The sequence below is a fragment of the Sciurus vulgaris genome (genome assembly GCF_902686455.1).
Source record: "Sciurus vulgaris genome assembly, chromosome: 19".
Classification (NCBI taxonomy): Eukaryota; Metazoa; Chordata; class Mammalia; order Rodentia; family Sciuridae; genus Sciurus; species Sciurus vulgaris.
The window spans coordinates 348,465-373,844 of record NC_136480.1 but is presented as its reverse complement, the minus strand read 5'-3'; the positions used below and the strand labels follow the sequence as shown (position 1 = coordinate 373,844).

The 25,380-nt window shown below is 51.3% G+C and overlaps 2 protein-coding genes across 2 annotated transcripts in view; both read right to left on the bottom strand.

Annotated features, from left to right (window-relative positions):
- Positions 1-21,703, bottom strand: part of EFCC1 (EF-hand and coiled-coil domain containing 1) — a 34,379-nt gene extending 12,676 nt beyond the window's left edge. Inside the window, 4 exon segments of the mRNA XM_079122117.1 lie at positions 18,865-19,026; positions 19,028-19,041; positions 19,043-19,147; positions 20,873-21,703. Of these exon segments, the coding sequence (XP_078978243.1) occupies positions 18,865-19,026; positions 19,028-19,041; positions 19,043-19,147; positions 20,873-21,577 (986 nt within the window). The 5' untranslated portion in view covers positions 21,578-21,703.
- GP9 (glycoprotein IX platelet) overlaps positions 1-25,380 on the bottom strand; it is a 156,981-nt gene that overhangs the window by 18,211 nt on the left and 113,390 nt on the right. The gene's annotated exons all lie outside the window — the stretch shown is intronic.

Genomic DNA, 25,380 nt, shown 5'->3' with positions numbered 1-25,380 from the left:
ACAGACAGGTGGACACAGAGACTCCCAGGGACACAGGCGTCCCTCAGCAGCAGGCCCAGGACCACCGCCTGGTCACCATCTGGATGGGCTCTGGAAGGAGCCCTCCTGGGAGGTCCCCAACCACGTGCAGGTGCGCCTCCCGGGAAGTTCTGTGTATGAAAACCGAGCCCAAATGACGTTCACGCACGAAGCAGAGCCAGGCTCTCATCCTGGGTCATCGCAGCCCAAAGAAGCCGGTTCCCGCGTCAGCGTCCACAGCTGGGTGTCCTGCGGGCGCGAGACCCTGGCGCACAGGACCTGCCACATCCCTGGCAGCACCCCAAGTGTCAGCAGCCTGTCTCTCCAGCCCAGTTTGTCTCACTGCAGACACCCGGTTCCAGACTCCTGCCCTGGCCTCCACCTCACGTCCCTCTGGGCAACCGAGGCTGGTGTGGGAGGCTCGCTCTGGTGGCCACTCCCGTGGGTGGGGATCTGGAGGCTGCTGGGTCAGTTAACGGGACTGTGCCATGCCCGGTGAGGGGCGCCCCGGATCCCTGTCTTTCAAGGCCCATCCTGGTTAGTGATCATCCTGATTCCCTTCCTGTGGAGCCTTTGGGTCCATGTAGCCTCAAAGGGACAGGGGTTCTGGCCCTTGGGACAAGGGACAAGGGCCCCATCACCAAGTACTTCACGTCTCTTGAAACTCAGTTTGCCTATCTTTTAAATGACGATAAGTCATCCTAGCTCATGGGACAAGAATCAGAGATAAGCCAGGCGTGGTGGCATACCACACCCAGTGACTCAGGAGGCTGAGGCAGGAGGATCACAAGTTGGAGGCCAGCCTCTGCTACTCAGCAAGGCCCTAAGCAACTCAGTGAGACCCTGTCTCTAAATAAAATTAAAAAAGGGCTGGGGGTGTGGCTCAGTGGTTAAGCACCCCTGGGTTCAATCCCTGGTTAAAAAAGAATAATAACTTAATCCTCACGTTCAGATGTTGGTAATATTTGGAGATGGAGTCTTTGAGAGATTATCAGGGTTAGAAGAGATTGTGAGGGAGCCCCCCCCCCACCAATGGCATTAGTGGCCTTATAAAAAGAGAGAGAGGGCTGGGGAGATAGCTCAGTTGGTAAAGTGCTTGCATTGCAAGCACAGGGCCCTGGGTTCGATCCCCAGCCCCGCAAAAAAAAAAAAAAAAAAAAAAAGAGAGAGAGCGAGAGCTGAGCTTTCTCTCTCTCACCCTGACAACAGGATGGTACAGGAAGAAGACCCTTGTCAGGTCCTAGCATCATCCATTTGAACCTCCATTTAAATTTAAAAACCTCCATTCTTTATAAATGACCAAGTCTCAGGTACTTTGTTATAGCAACAGAAAATGGACTAAGAAAGTTCCGGATCCATGCAGGAACTATTTGACTAGTGATCACCTCATTCACAGGAGCACTGATTCCGGATCTGACTGGGTTTCCCAGTCACATGTGAATAAGCACAGCCTCTCCTTGTCCCTGGCCACACCACCTGAAGGGGTGGACTCTGGGTGGATTAAAGACAGGGGTGCCTGATCCTGGGGAATGGGTGGGGGCAGTGCAGTGGGGAGAAACAATGAGCAGATGGAGCCAGTGACACCGTGGGTCTGAAATCTAGCCCTGGTGATATGCACACAAGCAGAGACAGACGGCACAGCGGCATTTATGCAGACGCGAAACAGACGCAAATATACACACGGTGCGAGAAGATATGCCAAGAGGAAGATATGACTTCCATTTCCTTAATTCAAGAGAACACATGGCAAGATCCGCTATGGGCACTTAAATTCTTGATAGCACTGAACGTTCTATACACTATCTTTTTCCCCTTTGCACACAATGTGCCTGATGTATAAATCAGGCACAGTAAGAGATTAACAACAGCTAATAATAAAACAGTAATTACCTTATTAAGTAAGCGCTACTTGAAAACAAGCACCAAGACACCAGTCAATCAAATGAGACTGCTACTATGACGACCGGGTGGGTAGCATATACAGTGTGGAAACACTGGACAAAGGGATGATTGACATCAGAGGCAGACCAGGGCGGGCCGGGTGAGATTCCATCCCACTATTTGGAACAATAAGCAAGTTAAAACTTGAGAATTGTTCATTTCTGGCATTTTCCATTTTCGATTTTCAGATGGCAGATGACCACTGGTAACTGAAACCATGGGAGATGAAATTGAGGATAAGGAGGTTCTGTAAAAAGAAATCGCAGAACAGTTCCCTCCTGGACAGCAAGGACCAGGGGAAAAGCCCGTTCCTGTCCCCTCCTGGAATCCAAGCTTCCTGCTTTAGGATACACGAAGTGTCCCTGGCTCAGATGATTGGTTTGTCCGTTTGTTTAGTTTTTGGGGTACTGGGGATCGAACCCAGGAGTCCCCCCACCAAGCTATTTCTCTGGCCCTTTAAAATAAGTTTTGAGACAGGGTCTCACTAAGTTGCTCAGGCTGATCTTGAGAGCCTCCTGCCTGTCACGTGAGTAGCTGGGGTCACAGGTCCGCAGTACTGCACCCAGCCCACCGTCAGAGAGCGTCACCAAGGACAGCACGAGGACTTTGCTATTTCTTTTCGTCTTTTTTTTTTGGTATATATATATATATATATTTATATAAGTTTTATATATATTTATATATATGTTTTAAATATATATTTAGATATATTTATATAACCACAATGATATATTTATATATAATTATATATTTAGATATACTTTAGATATGATTTATACTTATTATTTATATTTATGTGATTTATAAATTATATATTTACATTTCATATTATATAAATTATATATAAAAATATATAAATTATATCTAAATATATAATTCTATATAAATCATATAAATATAAATTATTTATATTTATTACATTTATTTTATTATATAAAAAATATATAAATTATATCTAAATACATAATTATATATAAATCATATAAATATAAATTATTTATATTTATTACATTTCTTTTATTATATAAAAATATATAAATTATATCTAAATATATAATTCTATATAAATCGTATAAATATAAATTATTTATATTTATTACATTTATTTTATTATATAAAAATATAAATCATATCTAAATATATAATTTATATATAATTATATAATTATATGATTTATATATAATCATATAAATATAAATTACTTATATTTATTACATTTGTGTTATTATATAAAAATATATAAATTATATCTAAATATATAATTATATATAAATCATATAAATATAAATTATTTATATTTATTACATTTATTTTATTATATAAAAATATATAAATTATATCTAAATACATAATTATATATAAATCATATAAATATAAATTACTTACATTTATCACATTTATTTTACTATATAAAATATATATAAATTATATCTAAATATATAATTATATATAAATCATAGAAATATAAATTAGTTATATTTATTATATAATTTATATATAAAAACTTAGAAAAATTATAATTATAAATTATATGACTTATATAACTTATGAATTATATAATTTATATAATTTATGATTATATATATTTATATATAAATATATTCTTTAAAGTATATATTTTCGCCTGCTGGGGACGGGACAGGGTCTCGTGCATGCTGTGCCCCTGAGCTGTGTCCTCAGCTGACATTACTATTCAACTTTTCTGCAAAAAGCCAGAGAATAAATATTTCTGGCTTTGAAGCCCAGGATGGTCACTGTCACGTGAGCTCAGCCACAGAGAGCACACAGCCACGTGACTGTGTCTAACACAATCTTTATTTCTTGGGCGCTAAAATGTGAATTTCACAAAAAATGTCTCATGTCATGAAATACTTCTTTTCCCAGTTTTTTTTTTTTTTTTAACTGACCATTTAAAAACGCAAAAACTGATTTTGAGCCGGGCACAGAGGCACACGCCTGTCATCCCAGCGACTTGGGAGGCTGAGGCAGGAGGATCGTTGAGTTCAAAGCCAGCCTCCTCAAAAGCGAGGCCCTGAGCAACTCAGTGAGACCCTGTCTCTAAATAAAACACAAAACAGGGCTGGGGAGGGGGCTCAGCGGCCGAGTGGCCCTGAGTCCAATCGCTGGCGCCCACATCCCCGGAATAATCTTGAGTTTGCGGATTGTCCCCAGCCAAGGCGCGCCGCTGGATTTGGACCCGGGCTGCACAGTGGGCTAATCCCGACCTGACTCGCCCTGTTCAAGGGGTCCGTGTTCGTGATCAGGCCTGGGCCGCCGGGGTCTCAGGTCCAGGGCCAGCAGCGCCTTCTGGGTCTGCTCGGAGCGCCGAGGAGGCTGTGGACTCACCAGGCCTCTGGCTGCCATCGTGGGGTCCTCCTATATTTGGGGTCCACCGCAAGCTTACCAAACACCCACGAGCCCAGCGACCTGAGCAGGGAGAGCTGTTGTGTCCAGCTGGACCCTAAGGGAAGCGGGTGAGGACTGTCCAGGGCTCGGGAGGGACCGCAGCAGAGCCACCACCGACACGGCCAGCTCTGGGATGCCTGTCAATCAGCACCTGAGCAAAGCCGGGCCTCACGCTCTTTCCATGAACGGCCTCCGCCCGGGGCTGGGGCGCAGAGTTCCTCGAAGCAGCCTCCACCTTCCCACGCTGGGAAGGGGCTCCCTGCCCCCGTGATGCTGTGGACCCCGTGGAAAGAGACAGTCCATGCCTAGCTAGCTACGCGCTCCAGTCCCTTTCAAGGCAGAGAATGTTCTCGACGGACCTAGAACAGAAGCCAGGGCGAGCTGAGTGTAGGAAGGACCTGGGGCCGGTGGTCGCTGGCTGGAAGAGGGAGAGGCCCACCTGAGGGGGAAGGCAGAGGACCACCCCAGGCTTGTGAAGAAACAGCACCAAACACTGCTGTCCCCAGGACCCCTCGGTGACATCACCAATGTCCTGAGTTGGGGTTTGTGTTGTTTGAAGCTTAAACACCAAGAACTGAATTCCGCCTTATCCTTGAATGAAGCCGGTGGTAGATTCTTCCCCCAGCCTCCAGTCAGAGCCTCCGGTGGAGGTTAAGGACCCTGGATTCTGGCCTTGTGAGATCCCGAGTCAAGAACCCAGCCAAGCCCGCCTGGACTTCGGGCCTCGCCCGCTGTGAGCTCACGCGCGGGTGTTATTTCAAGCCCCTCGGTGTTTGGCTATTGGTGACGGTTGTGATAGAGACCAAATGCAACCATCCGGTCACACCCCATCTGCCGCTTCGCACGGCGCGGATCATACCCCGACAATGAGTAGCCACGGGGTCCCAGACAGCACGTGGGATTGGTCGAAAGTCCTCATGATAAGCCCCTCCCTTTGCCAGGGATTGGCTTAGGATCAGGCACGGGATGTGATTCTGGCCAATGAGAGGTGAGAGGGAGTGTCCCAGGAGGACCTCTGGAAAAAGGGAAGTCCAAGGAGTAATAGTCAATTTTCTGACTCTGGATGTGGCAGTGATGGCTGGGGCCACGGCAGCTATTCTGTGACTAAGGGGGTGGGCCATATTGACAGGCCAGGAGGATAATAAGCTGAGGAAGCAGAGCAGGCAGATGGAGAATTAGGTCCCTGAAAACACTGAGTTGACCCACATGTTCTCCCCCTGGACCTCTCAACATCCTCGCTGTGTCAGCCATTTCAGATTGGGTTTTGTGTCACTGGCAGCTTAAAGCATCATCATGAGTAAACCATTCCTATTATCTCTGGGGGGTCAAGTCCTTGGCTCAGTGCCTCAGGCGCAGCAGGTGCTTAGACATTTTTGGCCTGCGTTTCTGAGGCAGTGCTGCCCCCTCCTGCCTCAGAAGCAGGAGATCCATTTATAGCCATGCCTAGCTCTGGGTCCAGGGCTTCATTTATTAATTTATATTTGTGGGGTACCAGGGTTTGAACAAAGGGATGCTTCACCCCTGAGCCACACCCCCGGCCCCTTTTATATTTTATTTAGAGACAGGGTCTCGCTGAGCTGCTCAGGGCCTCGTTAAGTTGCTGAGGCTGGCCTCTAACTGGTGATCCTCCTGCCTCAGCCTCCTGAGATGTTGGGGTGACAGGCCTGGGCCACTGCACCCCACAGAATTTGTTCTCTTTTACATGGAAGCCAGAGCCTTACTGAACTCCCTGGGATCAATTCTCTTAATAGATGCCTGCAGAATACCCCATGGCATAGTGTTCACAGATCAGTGTTCGGATGGACCATTTGAGACTGTAACAGGGGTGTCATATCAAAACCCAGGCGACTCATCAGAAGACCATCACCCCCGCTGGGCGACATTTCCATCCCTGGCCTGATGGAAACTGGCACTGGAGTTTGTTCCTCTGGGCCACTCAGGCCTTGGCAAGCTCCAGGAAGCGGCAGGGCTGACGGGACCCCCCATCCGCCCAACAACAGCCAGATCCTGCGGGGCGGGTGTAGACGGCAGGTCCGCCCCTCTGCCAAACCCTCCCTGGGAGGTCCTGCGCTTTGCACAGAGTGGCTTCCTTTTTGCATGGTGTTTCCTGAACAAAGAAGCTCTCAGGAAATAAGAGACCAGCATGAGAATTAAGAGAACAACAGGAGGAAGAGCCAAGAATAAATCTCCAGGAGGGGAGCGAGGGGGACAGTCCTGGGGGTCCTCTGGGCTGGAAAGCATCCTCCTTTTTACTTTTGGTCCCAGGGATTGAACCCAGTGCTTAACCCCTGAGCCACCTCCCCAGCCCTTTTTATATTTTATTTAGAGACAGGGTCTCACCAAGTTGCTCAGGGCCTTGCTAAGTTGCAGAGGCTGGCCTCCAACTGGCGATCCTCCTGCTTCAGCCTCCCTAGCTGCTGGGATGACAGGCGTGTGCCTCTGCACCTGCACCACTTGGGTCTTAATTCCAATGTCACCTCCTCAACAGAAGCCTCCTAGGACGGGCTTTGTGTCCCCAAATTCACCCACTGAAGTGCAGAACCTCCTCCAGATCCTCAGAATATGATGATTTGGAGATGGGGTCTGTGCAGAGGTAACTGAGGGAAACCGAGGTCTACGGGTCTCGGCATGGGCTCTAATTCAATTTGATGTCATTACGGAATTGAGAAAGGTGATAGGAAAACTCCCTTCTACAAGCCCAGAAGAGTCTGAAGAGGAAGGACCCCTGCTAACCCCTTGAGCTGGGATTTCCAGCTTCCAGAACTGTAAGCACTTGCAGGTGCTATTTGTTACAGCAGCCCGAGCTGACGCTGCATTCCCCTGACACCGTGGGAAAGAAGCAGCCAAGCGGATACTCTCTGTCCCGCCCCGTAAGGCCTCTGACTTCGGAGAGCTCTCAGTTCTTCCAAATCGCCTCAAACCTCTCCAGGGAGACCCCACTCACCCACATATCTGCTTTGTTTTGAAGAAATCACCGATCTTTCCTGGGCCAGGTCCTCTGCCAGGCTTGGTGGCACTGGGGGCAAAAAAGCAGGCATTGGGGACCATCAATGCCCATAGGGAGCTCTGGGTGTAGCGGGAACAATCTTTTTTGGACCATTGGCTCCTCCCCTTCTCCATTATTGGCTCCTCCCCTTCTCCACTATTATTATAATTATTACTACAGTATTGTCATACCCAGGGGTGCTTTACCACTGAGCTACCTCCCTACCCCTATTTACTTGAGACAAGCTCCTGCTAAGTTATTGAGACTGGCCTCCAACATGGGATCCTCCTTCCTCAGCCTCCGGAGTTGCTGGGATTATAGGCATGCGCAGCAGTGCCTGGCAACCCTCCCCAGGAGGGCCAGGGATGGGATTGAGACCTCCAGCGGCAGTGATTGGTCCAGAAGAACTCACATGACCCTACCTTGGCCAATCAGCATACTCCATGTCCCACGGGATCAGTGATTGGTTCAGGAAGGGGCGTGGCCCATGTCAGGAAAATGAGAGTCACTCTAAATATTTTGCTTGAATTATTAAGGAAGTGAAGCTCTTTCTGTTGAGGGTGGTTGGGAGGACGGGAAGGGATCCTGGTGGCTACCTTGTCATCTAGTGGGAAGCATACAGGTGGCGCTCATTAGGGGAAAACAGAAGAGATTGAATGCAGAATCTGAAAATGTTGGAATCAGAAGACTCACATTCCTGTTCCCAGCCAGAACAGGCTGAGGACACAGCAAATACATAAATGGAGAATTAGGTCCCTACGCACAGGGTAGGTCCAGCCAATGACGATGACGTTTATTGAGTGTTTACTATATACCATCCTCCAAATACCTTTTTATATATCATCTCATTTAATTTTTTTCCCCAAGTGCATTGAACCCAGGTCCTCACACGTGCTTAGCAAATGCTCTGCCACTGAGCCCCATCCCCAGCCCTTTTAGATTTTATTTAGAGACAGGGTCTCATGGAGTTGCTGAGGGCTTCACTAAGTGGCTGAGACTGGCCTCCAACTTGCGATCCTCCTGCCTCAGCCTCCTGAGTCTCTGGGATGACACGCCTTTGCCACCAACGCACCTGGCTTATTTCATTTAATTCTTATCCTATGGGGTAAGCGCCAGATTTATCCCCATTCTCCAGATGAGGAAACTGAGGCATAAGTGAGTTGAGTTGAATCTTCCCAAGAAGGGTCAAAGCACCAAAGAAAACTGATGGCAGACACAGGTGAGAGGCCAAGTTAGGTCACGGGTGAAGGCGACTGACCAGCACCCAGGGCACCCCAAGGCTGAAGTTCATTCTCAGCCTATTTGTGGGAAGCAGCAGAAGGAGCTATAAACCCCTGGCCTCTTGCAAGGCAGAGTCCAGCCTGGGTTGTGGCCCTGGATTGCTGTGTGACACTGGGAAGATCGCCATCCCTCTCTGGGCTCCTTCCTTCTCTAAAGGACACATTTATTGCATGAGGGCCTTGTGAAGGGACACAAGGCCCCACACTTGAGAGAGGGTACATCCCTGGACTGTCAGCCAAAAGCGTGGACTCAGGTTCTGTCCTCAACCAACTTAACAGACAGTCCTACCTCTGCCGTCTCCACTGCAGAGATTGAAAAGGGCTCCATCACCCGGGAGGCTTGGTCCTCTAAACCCTGCTCTGGCCCACGTGCTTACACGGAGGTTCATTAGTGGCTTCTGGGCACGTTTTGCTTTGTTCTTTTTTCCATAGAGTTGTAGAGGCCACGTGCTCTCGAAAACATTTCATGCAGCTGAACGTGGTGGCTCACACCTGTCATCCCAGCAGCTGGGGAGTCTGAGGAAGGAGGATCACAAATTGGAGGCCAGCCTCAACAGCTTGGTAAGACCTTCCCTCAAATAAATAAGTAAATAAATAGAGCTGGGAATAGAGCACTCCTGGGTTTTATCCCCAGTCTAAGAAAGAAAGAAAAACAGCTGGGTGCACACCTGTCATCCCAGGACTCGGGAGGCTGAGGCAGGAGGATCACAAGTTGGAGGTCAGCCTCAGCAACTTAGTGAGGCCTTCAGCAACTCAGCAAAACTTTTGTCTTTAAATAAAAAATAAAAAGGACTGGGGATGTGGCTCAGGGGTTAAGCACCCCTGGGTTCAATCCTTGGTACAAAAACCAAGAAAAACCCAACCAACCAAACAAACAAAAATCAAAAAACAGGGAGGGAACAAAGAAAGAAGGAGAAAAGGAGCAGCCTCCAGGGGAGTCCAATCCTGGCCTTCTTGTGATGAGGGGATGATTGACAGACCTGTTGGAACATCTTGCCGCTGAAGATATTCCTGATTGCCAAGTCCGCCTGAGAGCGCTCTTTCTCGCTGCTGCCTGTGGTCTGTCCCCTCCTGCAGGTGTGGCCACTGCCCTCATATGGTCCTCGTGGCCAGTGTGGCGAGAGGCAGCAGGTTGCAGTAAGAAGTTGTCCCCAGAACTGGGATTTAGAGTCAGGCGGTGCCTCTGGCTGACGGTGGTTCTGCAGCCCTGACGGCAGTGGCAGGCTAGTGCGGCTGGGTATAGAAAGTTAGGTTCCTGCCCCGCCATCAGGGCTTCCTGCGTCTGCGCCCTGGAGAGCTTCCCCTACATGGGCTCCTTGTCCCTGTCAGGGCCTGGGGAGTCCAGGGGGCTCTTCTTTACCCACCTCTGAGGTCCGAATGCCTCTCTCACCTGCCCGCAATGACGTCTCAGAGCTCTGCCGACTCCCAGATGTCCCTGACCTACCCAGATGTGCCAAGACTTATTCTGGGGAACCCTCTGCTGCTCCTCCACCCAGAGCAAGTTCCTCGAGGTCAACTGGCTACTGTAGCAGTTCCAGGATCTGCCTGAGCTGGCCAATGCTGAGACTCTGTCTTGGTTGGAGAATTTCCCCACCAGGATGGCCTCCAGATATGAGGCTGGAGCCTCCTGCTTTCTTAATCACTGGAGGTCAGACCTCATCTTTTCTTTGTGGACACAAGACAGCCTCCTCACCAGCCTCCTTGCCTCCTGCCTCTATCCCTGCACCGTCTCTACTTCACAAGCAGTCAGAGAATGTTCACAAAGCTTAAATCTGATCATTTCGTTCCCTCCCTCAAGTCCTTTTCTGACTCCCTCATTCGCTGAATGATAACCCTTTATGCCACTTCAAATTCTGCAGCCACAATAAAAGCTTCCTTCTAGCCAGGCACAGTGGTGCACGCCTGTCATCCCAGCAGCTCAGGAGGCTGAGGCAGGAGGATCAAAGGGTGGAGGCCAGCCTCAGCAATTCAGCAAAGCCCTAAGCATCCTAGTGACAGCCTGTCTCTAAATAAAATCTAAAAAGGCCTGGGGAGGAGGCTCAGGGGTTAAGCACCTCTGGATTCAATCCCTGGGACCAAAACCTCCTTTTTTCCAAGAATCACCAAACCATGTCTACAATGTCTGAGAAAACTCCTACTCATCCTTCAATACCCAGTTGACATCACCCCGAGATGCCCCGACTCTTAGCAGTGTCACTCAGGTCCTCCTCTGTGCTAGGGTGTTGCCACACTTAAACAAAACTGTCCAGAAAATTCCAATACCTAATGAGCACTTTCTGAATGCTTAGTGCTATTCTCAGTACTCTCTACACACTGGCCCTTTAAATCTCCAAACGCTCTGTGAAGTGGGAATTCCTGGTGGTCTTCTCTTCCTCCCATAATATGGATGAGGAAACCGAGGCCCACGGAGGTCACACGCCCACATCTCCACCCCACTGTGCCCCTCACTCAGTATTCACACCGAGACCCCGAGGGACTGAACCCCCCCACCACAGCGCTTTATAGAAGAAGAGACTGAGGGTCAAAGAGGTGAAGGAGGCCTCAGGTTCTCTGAATCTGCGGGAAAACTGAGCTGTCTCTGCTGCCTGCGGGTCTGTGGCAGCCTTGCTTCTTTGTGAGCCCTGGTATTGTCCCCAGGAGAAGGGCCTCTGTTCCCAGCCGGGGCCACCCACACGCCCGCCTCTGTGGATAATGGAATCTGAGGACCCCCAGCCCCAGATGTGCCCAGCAGCCCTGCCCTCCCTCCCTCTGTCCGTCCCTCCCGACCTGCTCACTCTGCCCCCAGCTCCGGGTCACGTCGGGCCTCTGCAGTGGGCCAGGAGAAAGGAGGTGGCCCTGGGAGAGCCGCACCTTTGTGTCCCCTCCCGGTGGCCGCCTCCTTCCTTCTGGCCTTTTTATCTCCTCCCTACAACAAAGCCTCAGAGGCCAGGCGGGTGGCCCTCCCGCTGCAGCTGAGCTGAGCTCCTTTCTCTGCTCTCTGAGCTCCGGCCCCTGAGCCCTGTGCCACCGAGCTGGCCGCGGGCGTCTGGAAGGCCCCAGCAAGAAACCCAGCTGCCCTGGGGTCGGCCACAGAGCAGAAGCCCAGCGAGGCAAAGGGCCACCAAGCTCCAGGAGAAGGAAATGCTTTGAACCCCCTGGAGACGACCCATCCCAGGGCCAAGGAGCAGACAGCCCTTTAAAGCAGGACCCGGCCACTGGGCCACTGAGGGGCAGCCTGCGTCCCAGGTGTGCAGACCTTTCCTGCAGAGACAGTTTTCTAAAGATAATTTATTCTTCCTTAATATGTTTTTTTGGCACCAGGGATTGAACCCAGGGGCGCTTAACCCCTGAGCCACCTCCCCAGCCCTTTTTATATTTTATGTAGAGCCAGGGTCTCACTGAGTGGCTTAGGAACTTGCTAGGTGGCTGAGGCTGGCCTCCATCTTTCAATCCTCCTGCCTCAGCCTCCTGAGCTGCTGGGATGACAGGCGAGCACCTCTGTGCCTGGCTTGCAGAGACATTTTTGAGGACGGGACCCACTCAGATGCTTGTCTGTTCATCTGTCCCTGCAGACTTACTGTGTGTCTCTGCCAAGTTCTCACGCTTCCCCAGGAGGACTCCCAGCTAGGAAGGAAGCTAGCAATAGCTGCCTTTAATGCCCATTCTCCCCAGCAAGCATGGAAACACCCAAACAGCACAGATGTCCCCCCAAATCACCCCTAAAGCATTTGTAGCTGGGAAATCTGGTCTTTTTTTTTTTTTTTTTTCCCGTGCTGGGGATCGAACCCAGGGCCTCGTGCTTGCAAGGCAAGCACTCTATCGACTGAGCTGTCTCCCCAGCCCGGAAATCTGACTTTAAGACAAACCTGTAACTTGCCTAACCAGACTTCCTGCCTAGGCCTTCACCATCCAGAGAGTCGTGGGAGCATCTCAGTCCCAGAGTCTGCTAGGCCTTGCTCTGGCTCTAGGAGCGGATACGTAACTCAGATTCGGCCCGTTTAATCATCCTGGCCCCCATAACAGGTTCAAGGCTGAACATATTTCCACATGGGTCTATTGAGGTTCAGTTCTGAGACTCCGGCTCAGACAAGAGATGATCTTCCTACTGGATTCAGAACGTTGGAGATGTTGGTGGCACCCCAAAGGCTACTGAGGGAGAGAACTTGCCCAAGAGTCAAGCAGAACTTCAGTGCTATTGCTTGAGTACCTGGATCCAGCCATGCCTGAAGCTGGCCACGCCTAGATTTTTCAGTTCTAAGCTCCAACTTTTTTTTTTTTTTTAATCCCATTAGTTTGAGTTAAGTTTTCTGTCTCTTATCTAAGAGACCGGGTTGATAGGAAGAAAAAAGAAGAGAAAACAGAACAGAAAGGCGGAGAGTGAGTAGGTCTAAGCAGGGAGACTGTCAGTAAATCAGCGTGGTTTGAGGACATTTTACAAATGGTGATTCCCTAGGAAGCTGTTGGGATGACTGCAGCATCGTCTGTCCCTGTCAAATCAACAATGAAGTGTACCAGGCACAAAAATGGGTTGCGGGGGGGATGGGCTGTTTTGTGGGATTTGACTCTCTTCACTCAGACCCGCTGGCGGGAGGCCACCAGCCCAGCTGTGGGAAGAGGGAGACAGGGACTGACGGGGCCACACCCTCTCGCGAGGGTTCCATGTCTTAGTAGACGGGGCTGAGGTGACAGGACTTTTCCCTAGGTCGCCTTGAACCCCCAGCTTGCTCCTATACCGCCGGGCACTCCTACGACTCTGTAACTAGCCATGGCTTCTCTGTGACCCCTCTGTACCCAGCATACTTGTGGCCTGTGTACATATGTATGACTGACCCAGGAGACAGTCTGAAGGCATGGGACAGGACTATGCCAGTTCTGTGTCCCCAAGGTGTTTGGCATGGGGCTTGGTCCATAAAAGGTACTTAGAGCCAGGCCTGTCATCCCAGCGGCTCAGGAGGCTGAGGCAGGAGGATCGCAAGGTGAAGGCCAGCTCAGCAAAAGTGAGGCTCTAAGCAACTCATTGAGACCCTGTGGCTGAATAAAATAAAAAAGGGCTGGAGATGTGGCTCAGGTGTTGAGTGCCTCTGGGTTCATTCCTGGAAACCCCCACACCCCCCACAAAAAAAAGGTGTTTAGAATATATTGTCCAATGCATGTCTCCAATATGTTCTGTGTATTTTTGGAGAATGGTAGTCGACATGGTGAACCGAGGTACTATAGGAACACCCCTCCTGTCTACAAATACACAGATGCTGCATAAGGATGCATTTAAAAGAACAGGGACCAAGGTCAAATGCAAGAAGAAAGGTTGCAGCTTGAGAGCGGAGCTGGGGGTGAGGCTGAAATGTTTCCAGAGAGCTCAGGGTACTCTGAAGTCAGAGCTATTAAGGGCTTGCTCACCCATGCCTGAACCAAGATGAGAAAATTCCACTTACTGGTGTTTGGATTTTGTTCTCGAAATCCTTTGGGTCTCCATTGCTCCCTACTCGCCTACTTAGGAACCTCCCAGCTAAGAAACTAATTATAAAAATGATCCAGAATCAGACTTTGGTGGAAACAGATGGCGAGTATCTCTGAAGGAAACTGCAAAACCCTGATTCTATGTGAGATTCCCAAGAATCATGGCTCCACCAAAAATGAGCTCACAGTCAAAAATTACCAGGCACTCTGGGAACTCAGTGTTACAACAGAGACAGAGGATGTACAACACCCCAGGACCCTCAGGCACTATGGCAACCCAATGACACTATGAAGTAAGTAGAGTTGTCCCTCGGGATCTGTAGAGTCCAGACTATTCCTGGATGCCAAAGGATCCCCAAATCTAGGCTGTGCAATTCTCTTATTTAAAGGGGTGTAGTGTATGCATGTAACCTATGTCCATTCTTTAAATCATCTTTAGGTTACTTATAGTACCTAATACAATGTCAAAGCTATGGTAATAGTTATATAGTATGTTGTTTAGGGAACAATGATAAGTCTGTATATGCTCAGTGCAGAGGCAAATATATATATGTACATAAATTGTACAAAAAATATATATACATATATATATATATATATATATATATATTTTTTTTTTTTTTTTTTTTGGTACAGGGGCACTTAACCCCTGAGCCACCTCCCCAGCCCTTTTAATATTTTATTTAGAGACAGGGTCTCACTGAGTTGCTCAGGGCCTCACGCTCAGTTGCTGAGGCTGGCCTCCAACTTTCGATCCTCCTGCCTCAGCCTCCCGAATTGTTGAGATGACAGCTGTGTGTCACTGCACTGCCCAGTTTTTTGTATATTTTTCAATCCCAGCTGGGCGGGATCCATGAACGTGCAGCTCAGGGATATGAAGAGCTGACGGTATGTTTATCATCCGAGGGATCTGGCATCTGGGAAAGTGTTTTGAAAACTAGAAGATGCTGGGAAAGCGTGAGCTGGGTCATTCCAAAAGGCTCCAAGTTGTCATTCCTGAAAGGGAATTCAGTCATCCCACTCTCCCCGGCTCCCGCCTCCCCAGAGCACATCTGCAGAGCCCTGGAACATTCCAGCGTGATGTCACTTAAGAGGGACAGATGGATTCTTTCCTCCCGACTGCAGGCCCTTGGGTCCAGCTGCGGAGGAGGGGCAGGACTGCTCACCAATCAGTTTCACAGTCCTGCCCACACAGAGTCCATTCGTTCATTTGTTTATTCAGAGATCACAGTGGACTTACTGATTTTTCTTTTTCTTCCTCTTATTTTTGGTACCAGGGATTGAACCCAGGGGTGCTTAAACACTGAGCCACATCCCCAGCCCTTTTTATGTTATATTTAGAGACAGGGTCTCCCTGAGTTGCTCAGGTCCTTACTAAGTTGCTGAGGCTGGCCTCCGACTGGTGATCCTCCTGCCTCAGCCTCCGGAGCCACTGGGATTACAGGTGTGCACCGCATCGGGTGTATTGATTCTTATTTGTTCTCTGTTTGATCCTGAGGAGATCAGCATGGGCGAGCCCTAAATTAAGGTGGCTTGCCACGTTTGGTAAGGCAGCACCGTGCGGTGGGTACTCTTAGGTTCCTCCCCTTCAAATGAGGAAACAGGTTTGTAATGACCTTGCACTCGCTGGACCAGGACAGGAAGCAGGACTCAGAACCAAGGTCCAAGTCCTGGCAGGGCTGCTGACAGATGTGACTCTGGGCAAGTCACCAGCCCTCTTGGGTGGAGTCCCTGCCTGTGAGATTGGCTAGGAGGTTCTGCCTAGCATACAGTAGGTGCTCAATAAACAGTTCCTGGGATTTGAAATGCAAAAGTAGAGGTGTCCTTGTAGCTCAGAGCCTCCTCAAATTCCTCATTCACTAGCATCTCCTCTGGGGCCTCTGTAATTGCAATTTTCTCTTCTTCTTCTTCTTCTTTGTGTGTGGGGGAACAGGGGATTGAACTCAGGGACACTGACCACTTAGCCACTGAGCCACATCCCCAGCCCTATTTTCTATTTTATTTAGAGACAGGGTCTCACTGAGTTGCTTAGCACCTCACTTTTGCTGAGGCTGGCCTCCAACTTGTGATCCTCCTGCCTCAGCCTCCCGAGTTGCTAGGATTACAGGCTGCCACAGCGCCCGACTCCTCTTCTTCTTTCATTTGGGACTAACAACTCCCTTGCAGGTGGGAGGGGGCACATGACAATTTCTGCCTGGTGAGACATAGGTGTAAGTTCTATTGGGGAACAAAGGCAAGGCCCCCTTGGGAGAAAATCTTCCCCATTCCCAATGTTGCCTGTGATCCTTGTGCCTGAACAGCGAAGGCAAAGCCCGGAGGCTCTGCAGCCACCTTGTAACCATGAGTCAACAACAACGAAAAAAGTAAAGTGGAAAGAAAGAGAGGACAGCTTGTGGGGAGCAGGCAGAACTTACTTTTCTACTTTCTGGCCTTGGGAATGTTATTTGGTTTCTCAGAGCCTCACTTCCATCAATCTGTAAAATGGGAATAAAACTTCTACCTTGTGTAGTCTTGTGAGCATTCAATGGGATAATGGATAGGAATCCTCTTTTTCTACTGTAAAGAGCAACTTTAATGTTTGCAGTTCCTTCTACAATCATGCCATAAAGGACTGATGGTGATTTCACAGCAAAACAAAGAAGAAATCCTTTATTTCTCCTTTTGGAAGAGTTCCAAGGCTGCACGTGGGCCTCAAGCCAAGGAGCCCTGCGCTTTAGCGGATCAGCTATGCAAACAGGAAGCCACTCTCCAAACATGCGGAGCTGCAGGAGGCTGGCCTCCCAGTTGGCCTCCTCCAGCCTTAGGCCTCTGATCTCCCAGCTGTGAGCACCTCAGAAGTTCAGGCTGGGATCCCTCCTCCGGCCACCCACCCCAGCCTGAGCGGATCACCTTCCTCTCCAGCCCAGGATGGCAGGTCCTGTCCTCGGGCTCTTGTCTGTCTTCCCCCTCCTCCTGTCTCTTTGTTCCAACTGGAGCCGGGTAATTCTTTATTGAAATGCAAATCCGTCTCTGTCACCCTTTTCCGTGGGTTCTTTGGAGGGAAAAACTAAATTCCTTCTATCCACCTTCCAGACTCTAACTGGGCTGAAATTTCTTGAACTTCTGAACTTTTCTGGCCTTGGGAGGCTTTGTTTTTGTTTTTTTGGTCCACTGGACTCCTTTTAACTTCTTTTAGTTTCTGGAATGTGCTGTAAGGTCTGTCCTGCCCACACTGACTGCGTTTTCTGAGACAAGAATGTTCTTCCTTCTTCGTCTTCCCGTGCCCAACCTGCCAGGTAACATCCCTCAGGGGGTCCCTGTGCCCTTACCCCCAGATTCCAGCCTGCTGCCCGGCACGTATTCTTGTGGGACGGGGATTTTGGTCTGTCTTGTTCACCGTCACATCCCTGGGGCAACGCACCCTTTCGGGCACAGTGCAAGCCAGGAGGTCGGCATGCCTTGTGATCTGAAGGGACAGGAAGCTCTGTGTAGGGAGCGCCTACTATGTGCAACACAGAACCTCCCAGCCTCTTCCCAGCCGGCCTCGCAGGCAGGGACTCCACCCAAGAGGGCTGGTGACTTGCCCAGAGTCATACATGTGTCAGCAGCCCTGCCAGGACTTGGACCTTGGTTCTGAGTCCCGCTTCCTGTCCTGGTCCAGCGAGTGCAAGGTCATTACAAACCTGTTTCCTCATTTGAAGGGGAGGAACCTAAGAGTACCCACCGCACGGTGCTGCCTTGTCAAACGTGGCAAGCCACCTTAATTCAGAGCTCGCCCATGCTGATCTCCCTGGGATAAGAATGACACGTTATTCTTAAGGATAAGAATAAGAATCAACTGGGCGCGGTGCACACCCGGTGACGGGAGGCCGAGGCAGGAGGACCACAAGTTCAAAGCCTGCCTCAGCAACTCAGTGAGACCCTGTCTCTAAATAAAAAATAGAACAGGGCGGGGGATGTAGCTCAGTGGTAAAGCAACCCTGGGTTCAATGCGCAGTATCCAAAATAAAATAAAATAAAATGAATCAGTGCATCCGTAACTCCACATCACGTTCAACCACAAGAATGAGAAGCTGTACTCCATGCGTGTGCTATATGTCAAAATCCATCCTACTGTCATGTACAACTAAGAGCAAATAAAAAATTTTAAAAAGAATGAATACATTCATTGCGATCTCCGAATGAATGAATAGACTCTGCGTGAAGAGAAGACTGGAGGCAGAAATGCAGAGTAAGCAGAAAAGTCGCGAAGCATTTAAGAGCACGAGTAAACCTGGAAACGCTTGGGCTGGGGGAAACGCAAGTCTGAACTTTGGTAGAACCCGAGCTGATTGGGCGCAGCCTGGCCACGGCCCATCTCTCCTTAGTGATGATTGGGTGCATCCAGGCCACGCCTCCTCCCTTATGGAGCGCTGGTTGGGTGCATCCTGGCCACGCCCCTCCACCCATAGCGCTGATTGGGCGCATTCTAGCCACGCTCCCCACCCACAGCAATGAATGGGCGTATCCTGGTCCCACCCTTTCTCACAGGTAGTGCTGGTTGGGCCCAGTCTGGCCACGCCCCATCTCTCCTTAGTGCTGATTGGGTACATCCTGGCCACGCCTCCTCCCACATGGAGCGCTGGTTGGTTGCATCCTGGCCACGCCCCTCCACCCATAGCGCAATGGGTGCACCCTGGCCACGCCCCTCCACCCATAGCGCTGATTGGGCGCATTCTAGCCACGCCCCCCGCCCCCGCCTCAATGAATGGGCGTATCCTGGCTTCACTCCTCACAGGTAGCGCTGGTTGGGCGCATCCTGCCCACGCACAATCTCACCTGTAGCGCTGTAGCTCCGCCTCCAGCCGCCCCACCCAGCGCTGCAAGCGGGGCACCTGCTGCGCCAGCGCCTCCAGCTCGCGCACTCGGCGCAGGCTACGCAGCACGGCCTGCCGGGCCTCCTCCGCACGTCGTCGCACCTCGGCCTGGCCCTGCCGCACCTCCGGCGCGGGCCTCCCGCCGCCGCCAGCGCTCCCTGCGCCTGTCGCAGCTCCCGGGCCACCGCCTCCGGCCTGCCGCATCCCGCTTCGCGCGCGCCAGCCTGGCTCTTCCAGAGTCCGACCTGCGGAGACAGGGCACCAGGGGGCAGGAGGTGAGCCCCGGCACCAGGTGCACGACAGGGACGCCAGCCACGACGGCCGCCTCCATTCCCGCGCTTGCAGACGCACGCTGGCAAGCAGCGGCGCATGTCAGCTGCACGCTCTGCTTATCATGCCAGGCGCTGCTTTAAGAGCCTCCTGCGTCTGGATTCATGCGATACTCAGAACGTCCCGACGAGGTAGGAACTTGAACGGCTTTCCCCTTTTAGGGCACGAAGCCCATATTCTGTCCTTTTGCATGGCGACAAGGATTCCTAAACTGTGTGACTTTTTCTCGGCCTCCCTCCTACATTTGCACCATTGAACCTGGCATGGCTTCTCGCGCCCCAGACTTGGCCTAAGGGACCTCAGACTGGAAGAGTCCAGCCTTCCTTGAGGCTGGTTGAGGAGGGGCGGGGTCTGTCCTGTTGACCGCTGTGTTCCCAGAGCCTAGAACAGGCCTGGCACACAGTAGGTGCCTAATAAATGATAATGCATGATCAGGGACCGCCTTTTCAGCCCTCATCCCAGGGATTCCCATAACGTGACTTGGGATTTCACGTCCTGGGGAAACTGTCCCCTCTCCACCCTTGGCTCTGCCACCTGCCCTTTCGCTTCTGCATCCATATGGTCACTGAAAACCAGCACCTTGTCACTTCACTGCATCAGGAGCATCCTCTCTGCCCGCTCCTAGCCAGGTGCCTGGCAAGGGAGGAAAAGGTGTTAAAAAAAAAAAAAAAACTGAGGCAGAGGATCTCAAGTTCAAAGCCGGCCTTGTGGTTCCCTTGGGGTGGAGGCTATTCCTTTCCTCCTTTGAGCTTTGGCCCCCGGCACTGTCCCTGGTACACGTTGGGGCATGGCATTGGCATTTACAGACTGATCTCAGATGCCAGGTCTGGGTCCCTAGCTCAACCAATGACTCCATCTCAGAAGACCAGATTGAGTCTGGCGCCTACGACACTTGGCGGCCAGGGATTGCCTGATCCACAGTTAATGCTAATTCTGTCTCACTCGGGCAGTAGGCCTGGCCCTGAGGGATCCCCATAATACTAGTTGAACGGGGGAAGGAGCCCCTGAAGGGTGCAGGCAGGGTCTTCGTTGCTTCTCTTTCTCCTTCTCCTCACAGATATCTATCAGGAAGGAGAGGAGAGAGAAGACTGCTTGTTGACTGGATAACTGGATATGCGACCACCCAGACAAGTTCAGTTCCTGGGTTAGAAGGGACAAGACCAGCCGGGCGTGGTGGCACACGCCTGTAATCCCAGCGGCTGGGGAGGCTGAGGCAGGAGGATCCCAAGTTGGAGGACAGCCTCAGCAGCAGGGAGGTGCTAAGCAACTCGGTGAGACCCTATCTCTAAATAAAATACAAAATAGGGCTGGGATATGGCTCAGTGGTCCAGTGCCCCTGGGTTCAATCCCCGTACCAAAAAGGGGGCAAGACGAAATGGGGAGGGGAAGGGGCAGAAAGGTGGCGGATGGTTGTGTGGGACTGAGGTTTTGAGATGGTGAATGGGTGACAGGGTGGGACTGGAGTGGACAGGCGCAGGATTGGCACAGGAAGCAAGGATGGCTGAAAATGGGGCGGGGTGGGCTGGGGCTGCCGGCTCTTCCCTTCCCGATCCCCAGCCCAGTCTGGGCTCAGCACCTCGCCCGCCGTCCGGACGCCGCCCTCGATACCTCGCCACCTTTGCCCTCGGCCGCCGGCGCACCTGCAACGCGAGGCAGCGGGCGTCACTGCTCTGCAGCGCGGCGCGCAGGTCCTCCACCAGCTCGCGCAGGCTGCCGTTCTCCTCCTCCAGCCGCGCCACGCGCTCGCCCTCGGCGCCCCCGGGGCCGCCCTCGGGACCCGGCGCCCGGGGCGGGTGGCGGCGGCGGCGCGGGCGGCGCAGGCGGATCTGCGTCTCGATGTGTTCGCTGAGGGCCCCGCGGGGCAGCCGGGGTCCGGCGCGGGTGCCGAAGTAGCCGCAGAGGCGCGCGTGGAACTGGCGGAAGGTGAGCTCCGGAGGCTCCGCGCGCAGTGCCAGACGCGCCTCCTCCTCGGCGTCCGCGTCCCCGGCGGTGGCCACTCCAGCGGCCCCTTCCCCGGAGGCCACATCCCCAGAGTTCGCGTCCCCAGGGGTCGCATCCCGGGGGGCCTCCCCGGAGGCGGCGCCCTCGGCGCGCAGCCCCAGCACAGCGCAGAGCGCGCGGAAGTCGGCGCGGGGCAGGCGGCCGGCGCCGCGGCAGTCCAGGTGGTGGAAGACCTCCTGCAGGTACTGGTCCAGGCCGGTGGCCAGCACCACGATCTCGTTCTCCACGCCGCGGTCCAGTCCGTAGTGATGCGCCAGGGCGCTCAGCAGCCACTGCGTGCGCCGCGCCGGCCGCCGGTACGGGTCTGCGGCCGCGCCCTCCGCGCTCGGGCCGGCCGGCTCCATGGCCGCGCGGCGCTCCTCCCGTCCCTCCTCCGGTCCCTCCTCCGTCCCTCCCCGCCCCGCCACTTCCAGGGGCGGCCCCAGAGTGTCGCGAAAGGAGGGGCTTGGCGATGGCCGCGCGGTGGGCCGTGTCCAGCGGCAGACGCTCGGGTCGCCCGTTACTCTGGAGGGACCCGGGCAGGGGCTGCCCGCTCCCGTCTGGTCCCCCGCGGGGCGTTCCCCGCGTCCGCTGTCCTCCCACCTCGGGGCGGTCGGCTCGCTGCTCTCTCCACCCCCCTGCTCCGCCTGCCTGGCGCGGGGAAGTTTGCGGAATGGCTCAATTCGGCCTCCGACTTTCCAGACACTTCTTGCCCGACCATTGGTGGCGCAGAGCCCCCTGTGGGAACCAGAGCGGAGGAGGAGACAGGAGAGGAGGTTTAGGAGGAGAGGGGGCTGGGTTAGGGGCGGCCGGCTGCTGAGCAGCCCCCGAGACGAAGCCTCTGCTCTCTGTGCTGCCCGTGCGCGCGCCTCGGAGGGTGGGGATTGGACACCCCAGAAAGTCACAGTCCCATCGGTCAATTGGCCTTGGGACCCGAGTTTCATCTCTGGCCCCAGATTAGCCTAAAGGCTACTTGAGCACTTTTTCTCGGGTGTCTTAGAACACTTTTCTGGAAGATGAAAGAAAACCTACTTCTTGGGTGACTGGTGCTCTTTTCCCCCTTTTCCAGTCACTTTGGAGCAAAAGGCCCCACAGTCCTTGTCTCCAAGATGGGCAGAATCTTGCATTGTGTACAGCTCTGTGGTTTTATATGTCAAATCCCGCCGGGTGCGGTGGCCCACGCCTATAACCCCAGCGGTTTAGGAGGCTGAGGCAGGAGGATCACAAGTTCGAGGCCAGCCTCAGCAATTTAGCAAGGACCTAAGCAACTTAGCAAGACCCTTTCTCAAAATATAATAATAATAATAATAATAATAATAATAATAGGGCTGGGGACGTGGTTCAATGGTTAAGCACCCGTGAGTTCAATTCCCAGTTACCCCCAATCCCCCCCAAAGATCCCACAAAACAAGACTAAATGTTTTCTACAAGGAAGCTCATGGAAGATGAATGGAAGCTGTATAAAAGTTCGCAGAAGCTTCTTTGGAAGCTCACAGAAGCAGCTCCGTTTCTTGTATGGAAAACCATAGAAGATGAATGGTTCACAAATGGATCCAGTGGTTATTTCTGGGGACACGAATCTTTTAGCTTTCGCTGCAATCTGTCCTTTTGGACAAGGTGATGCTTCCTTCCCCCCCCCCCCCCTTTATTATGATCCACCACTGAGCCACATCCCCAGCCCTTTTGATATTTTATTTAGAGACAGGGTCTCTCTGAGTTGCTTAGGGCCTCTCTAAGTTGCCGAGGCTGGCCTCCAACTTGCGATCCTCCTGCCTCAGCCTCCAGATCCCCTGGGATGACAGGCATCTGCCACTATACCTGGCTTCTCTTTTTAAAAGGGAGAATACATTTTATCATTTACATACCCTAAAGTCCACCCATTTAAAATATATAAATCAGTAGATTTTAGTATGTTTACAGCTGTAAAACCATCTAACTGTTGAACATTTTCCTCACTCAAATAAATTCTCGTACACGCAAGTAACTCCCAGGAATCTCTTTCCTTTCCCACATCTCAGCTGCTGGTGACCATGACTTCCGGTTTCTATGGATCCACCTCTTCTGGACAATTAATCTGTGAAATGCGAGTCACATACCGGTGGTCGTTGGCTTTTGTGGAAGAACACGTTCACATGATCTTTTTGAGACTGAGCTGTGTTGTGAGATATTCCTCGAATCCACTCGTTTTTAGCACTGATATTTCACTGCACGGATAGATGACATTTTATTTACTTAGTCATCAGTCGATAACATTTGCATCTCTTCTACTATTCGGCTATAGGGAATGATTTTGCTAGAAACATTTGTGCACAAGTTTTTGTGTGTTTATAATTTCGTTCCTCTTGGGTATACTTAGTAGTGGGATGACCGAGTCCTGTGGTAGTTTTTTGTTTAATGTTTCGAGGAATGTCCAAACTTTTCCAAAATGGCCACACCACTGTTCTCTCCACCAACATTATTTATATATAACATAAAAATTCTTAACACCAGGATTGAATCCAATGGAGCTTTCCCCCCAAGCCACATACCCAGGAATTTTTATTTTTATTTATTTATTTTTAAATTTATTTTTCAGTTGTCAATGGACCTTTATTTTATTTATTTATATGTGGTGCTGAGAATCGAACCCAGTGCCTCACATAGGCCAGGCAAGCGCTCTAACCACTGAGAAACCACCCCAGCCCCCATTTTTATTTTTTGAGACAGGTTCTCTCTAAGTTGCCCAGGCTGGTCCTGAACTTGCTATCCTCCTGCCTCAGCCTCCTGACTCCCAGAGATTATGGGCATGTACTGCCGTGCCTACCTGCTGTTTTTGACAGCCAAGGGATGCTGTTAACAGTCTGGAGCAGGGTGCACTCCTGTAATCCTAGTAACTCGGGCGGCTGAGGCAGGAGGATAGCAAGTTGGAGGCCAGCCTCAGCAATTTAGTGAGTCCCTAAGTAACTGAGTGAGACCCTCTCTCAAAAACATAAAAAGGGCTGGGGATGTGGCTCACTGGTTATAGACCCCTGGATTCAATCCCTGGTACCAAATCAAACCAAACTAAACAATAACCAACCAATTAAACAAACCCCACCTCAATCCAGATCATACTTATTTCCTGCTTTCTTAGGACCTAATACTTATTTCCCTCTCATAGGAACTAAAGTCCTTAGCCTGCCCCCCAAGACCTGGCATATCAGCATATATGTTCCTTTATAACCACTGTGAACTCCTCTGCCACCACTTCTTCCTTCACCAATCTCCTCCTGTTCTTCTATCTGGTTTCTGCCACAGGACCTTTGCATCTGCTTGCCCCAGATACATACTGCTTATTCCTCAACCCCTTCAAATCCAGTGCTTCATTCCTTCACGTCTATAATGACCTCTAGCGCTTGGCTCTTCCTCTGTGTATTGTCTGTTTCCCTGTATTAAACTGATAGTGCAGGAGGGGAAGGATATTGCCTGTTTGTTCAGCTGGAACTGCATCTGGCACATGGAAAGAAGACCTGTACCTCTGGCTCCCTTCTCTGCTGTTCCCTAGGATGGCCATTGCAAATGATATTCCTGGCATGTTGCATACTTTCTTTGCCTACAAGTGACAGGTTCCTTGATTGGTGTGTGTCATGGCTTGGATATGAAGCATCCCCTACAGCTCCCGGGTTAATGCAGAAATGTTCAGAGATAGTGGCCCATGCCTGTCATCCCAGCAGCTCAGGAGGGTGAGGCAGAAGGATGGCAAGTTGGAGGCCAGCCTCAGCAACTCAGCAAGGCCCTGAGCACTCAGCGAGACCCTGTCTCTAAATAAAATATCAAAAGGGCTGGGATGTGGCTCAGGGGTGAAGCACCCCTGGGTTCAATCCCTAGTGGCAAAAAAAAAAAAAAAAAAAAAAAAAAGAGAAATGTTCAGAAGTGAAGGGATTGGATTGTGAGAGTTGTAACCTCACCAGTCCATCCAGTCTGATGGGACTAACTTGGTGGTAACTGGAGGCAGGTGGGTCACTGGGTGTGTCCTGGATGGGTGCATCTTCCCTGTGATCCCATCCCGTTTCCCCCTCTCTGCTTTCTGAGCCCACCATGGGCTGAGCTGCTTCCCTCCACGACGCCCCACATCACCCTGGGTCCAGAGCCACGGACCCAACCGGCCATGGACTGAGCCTCTGATCGCATAAGCCCACAACATCTTTTG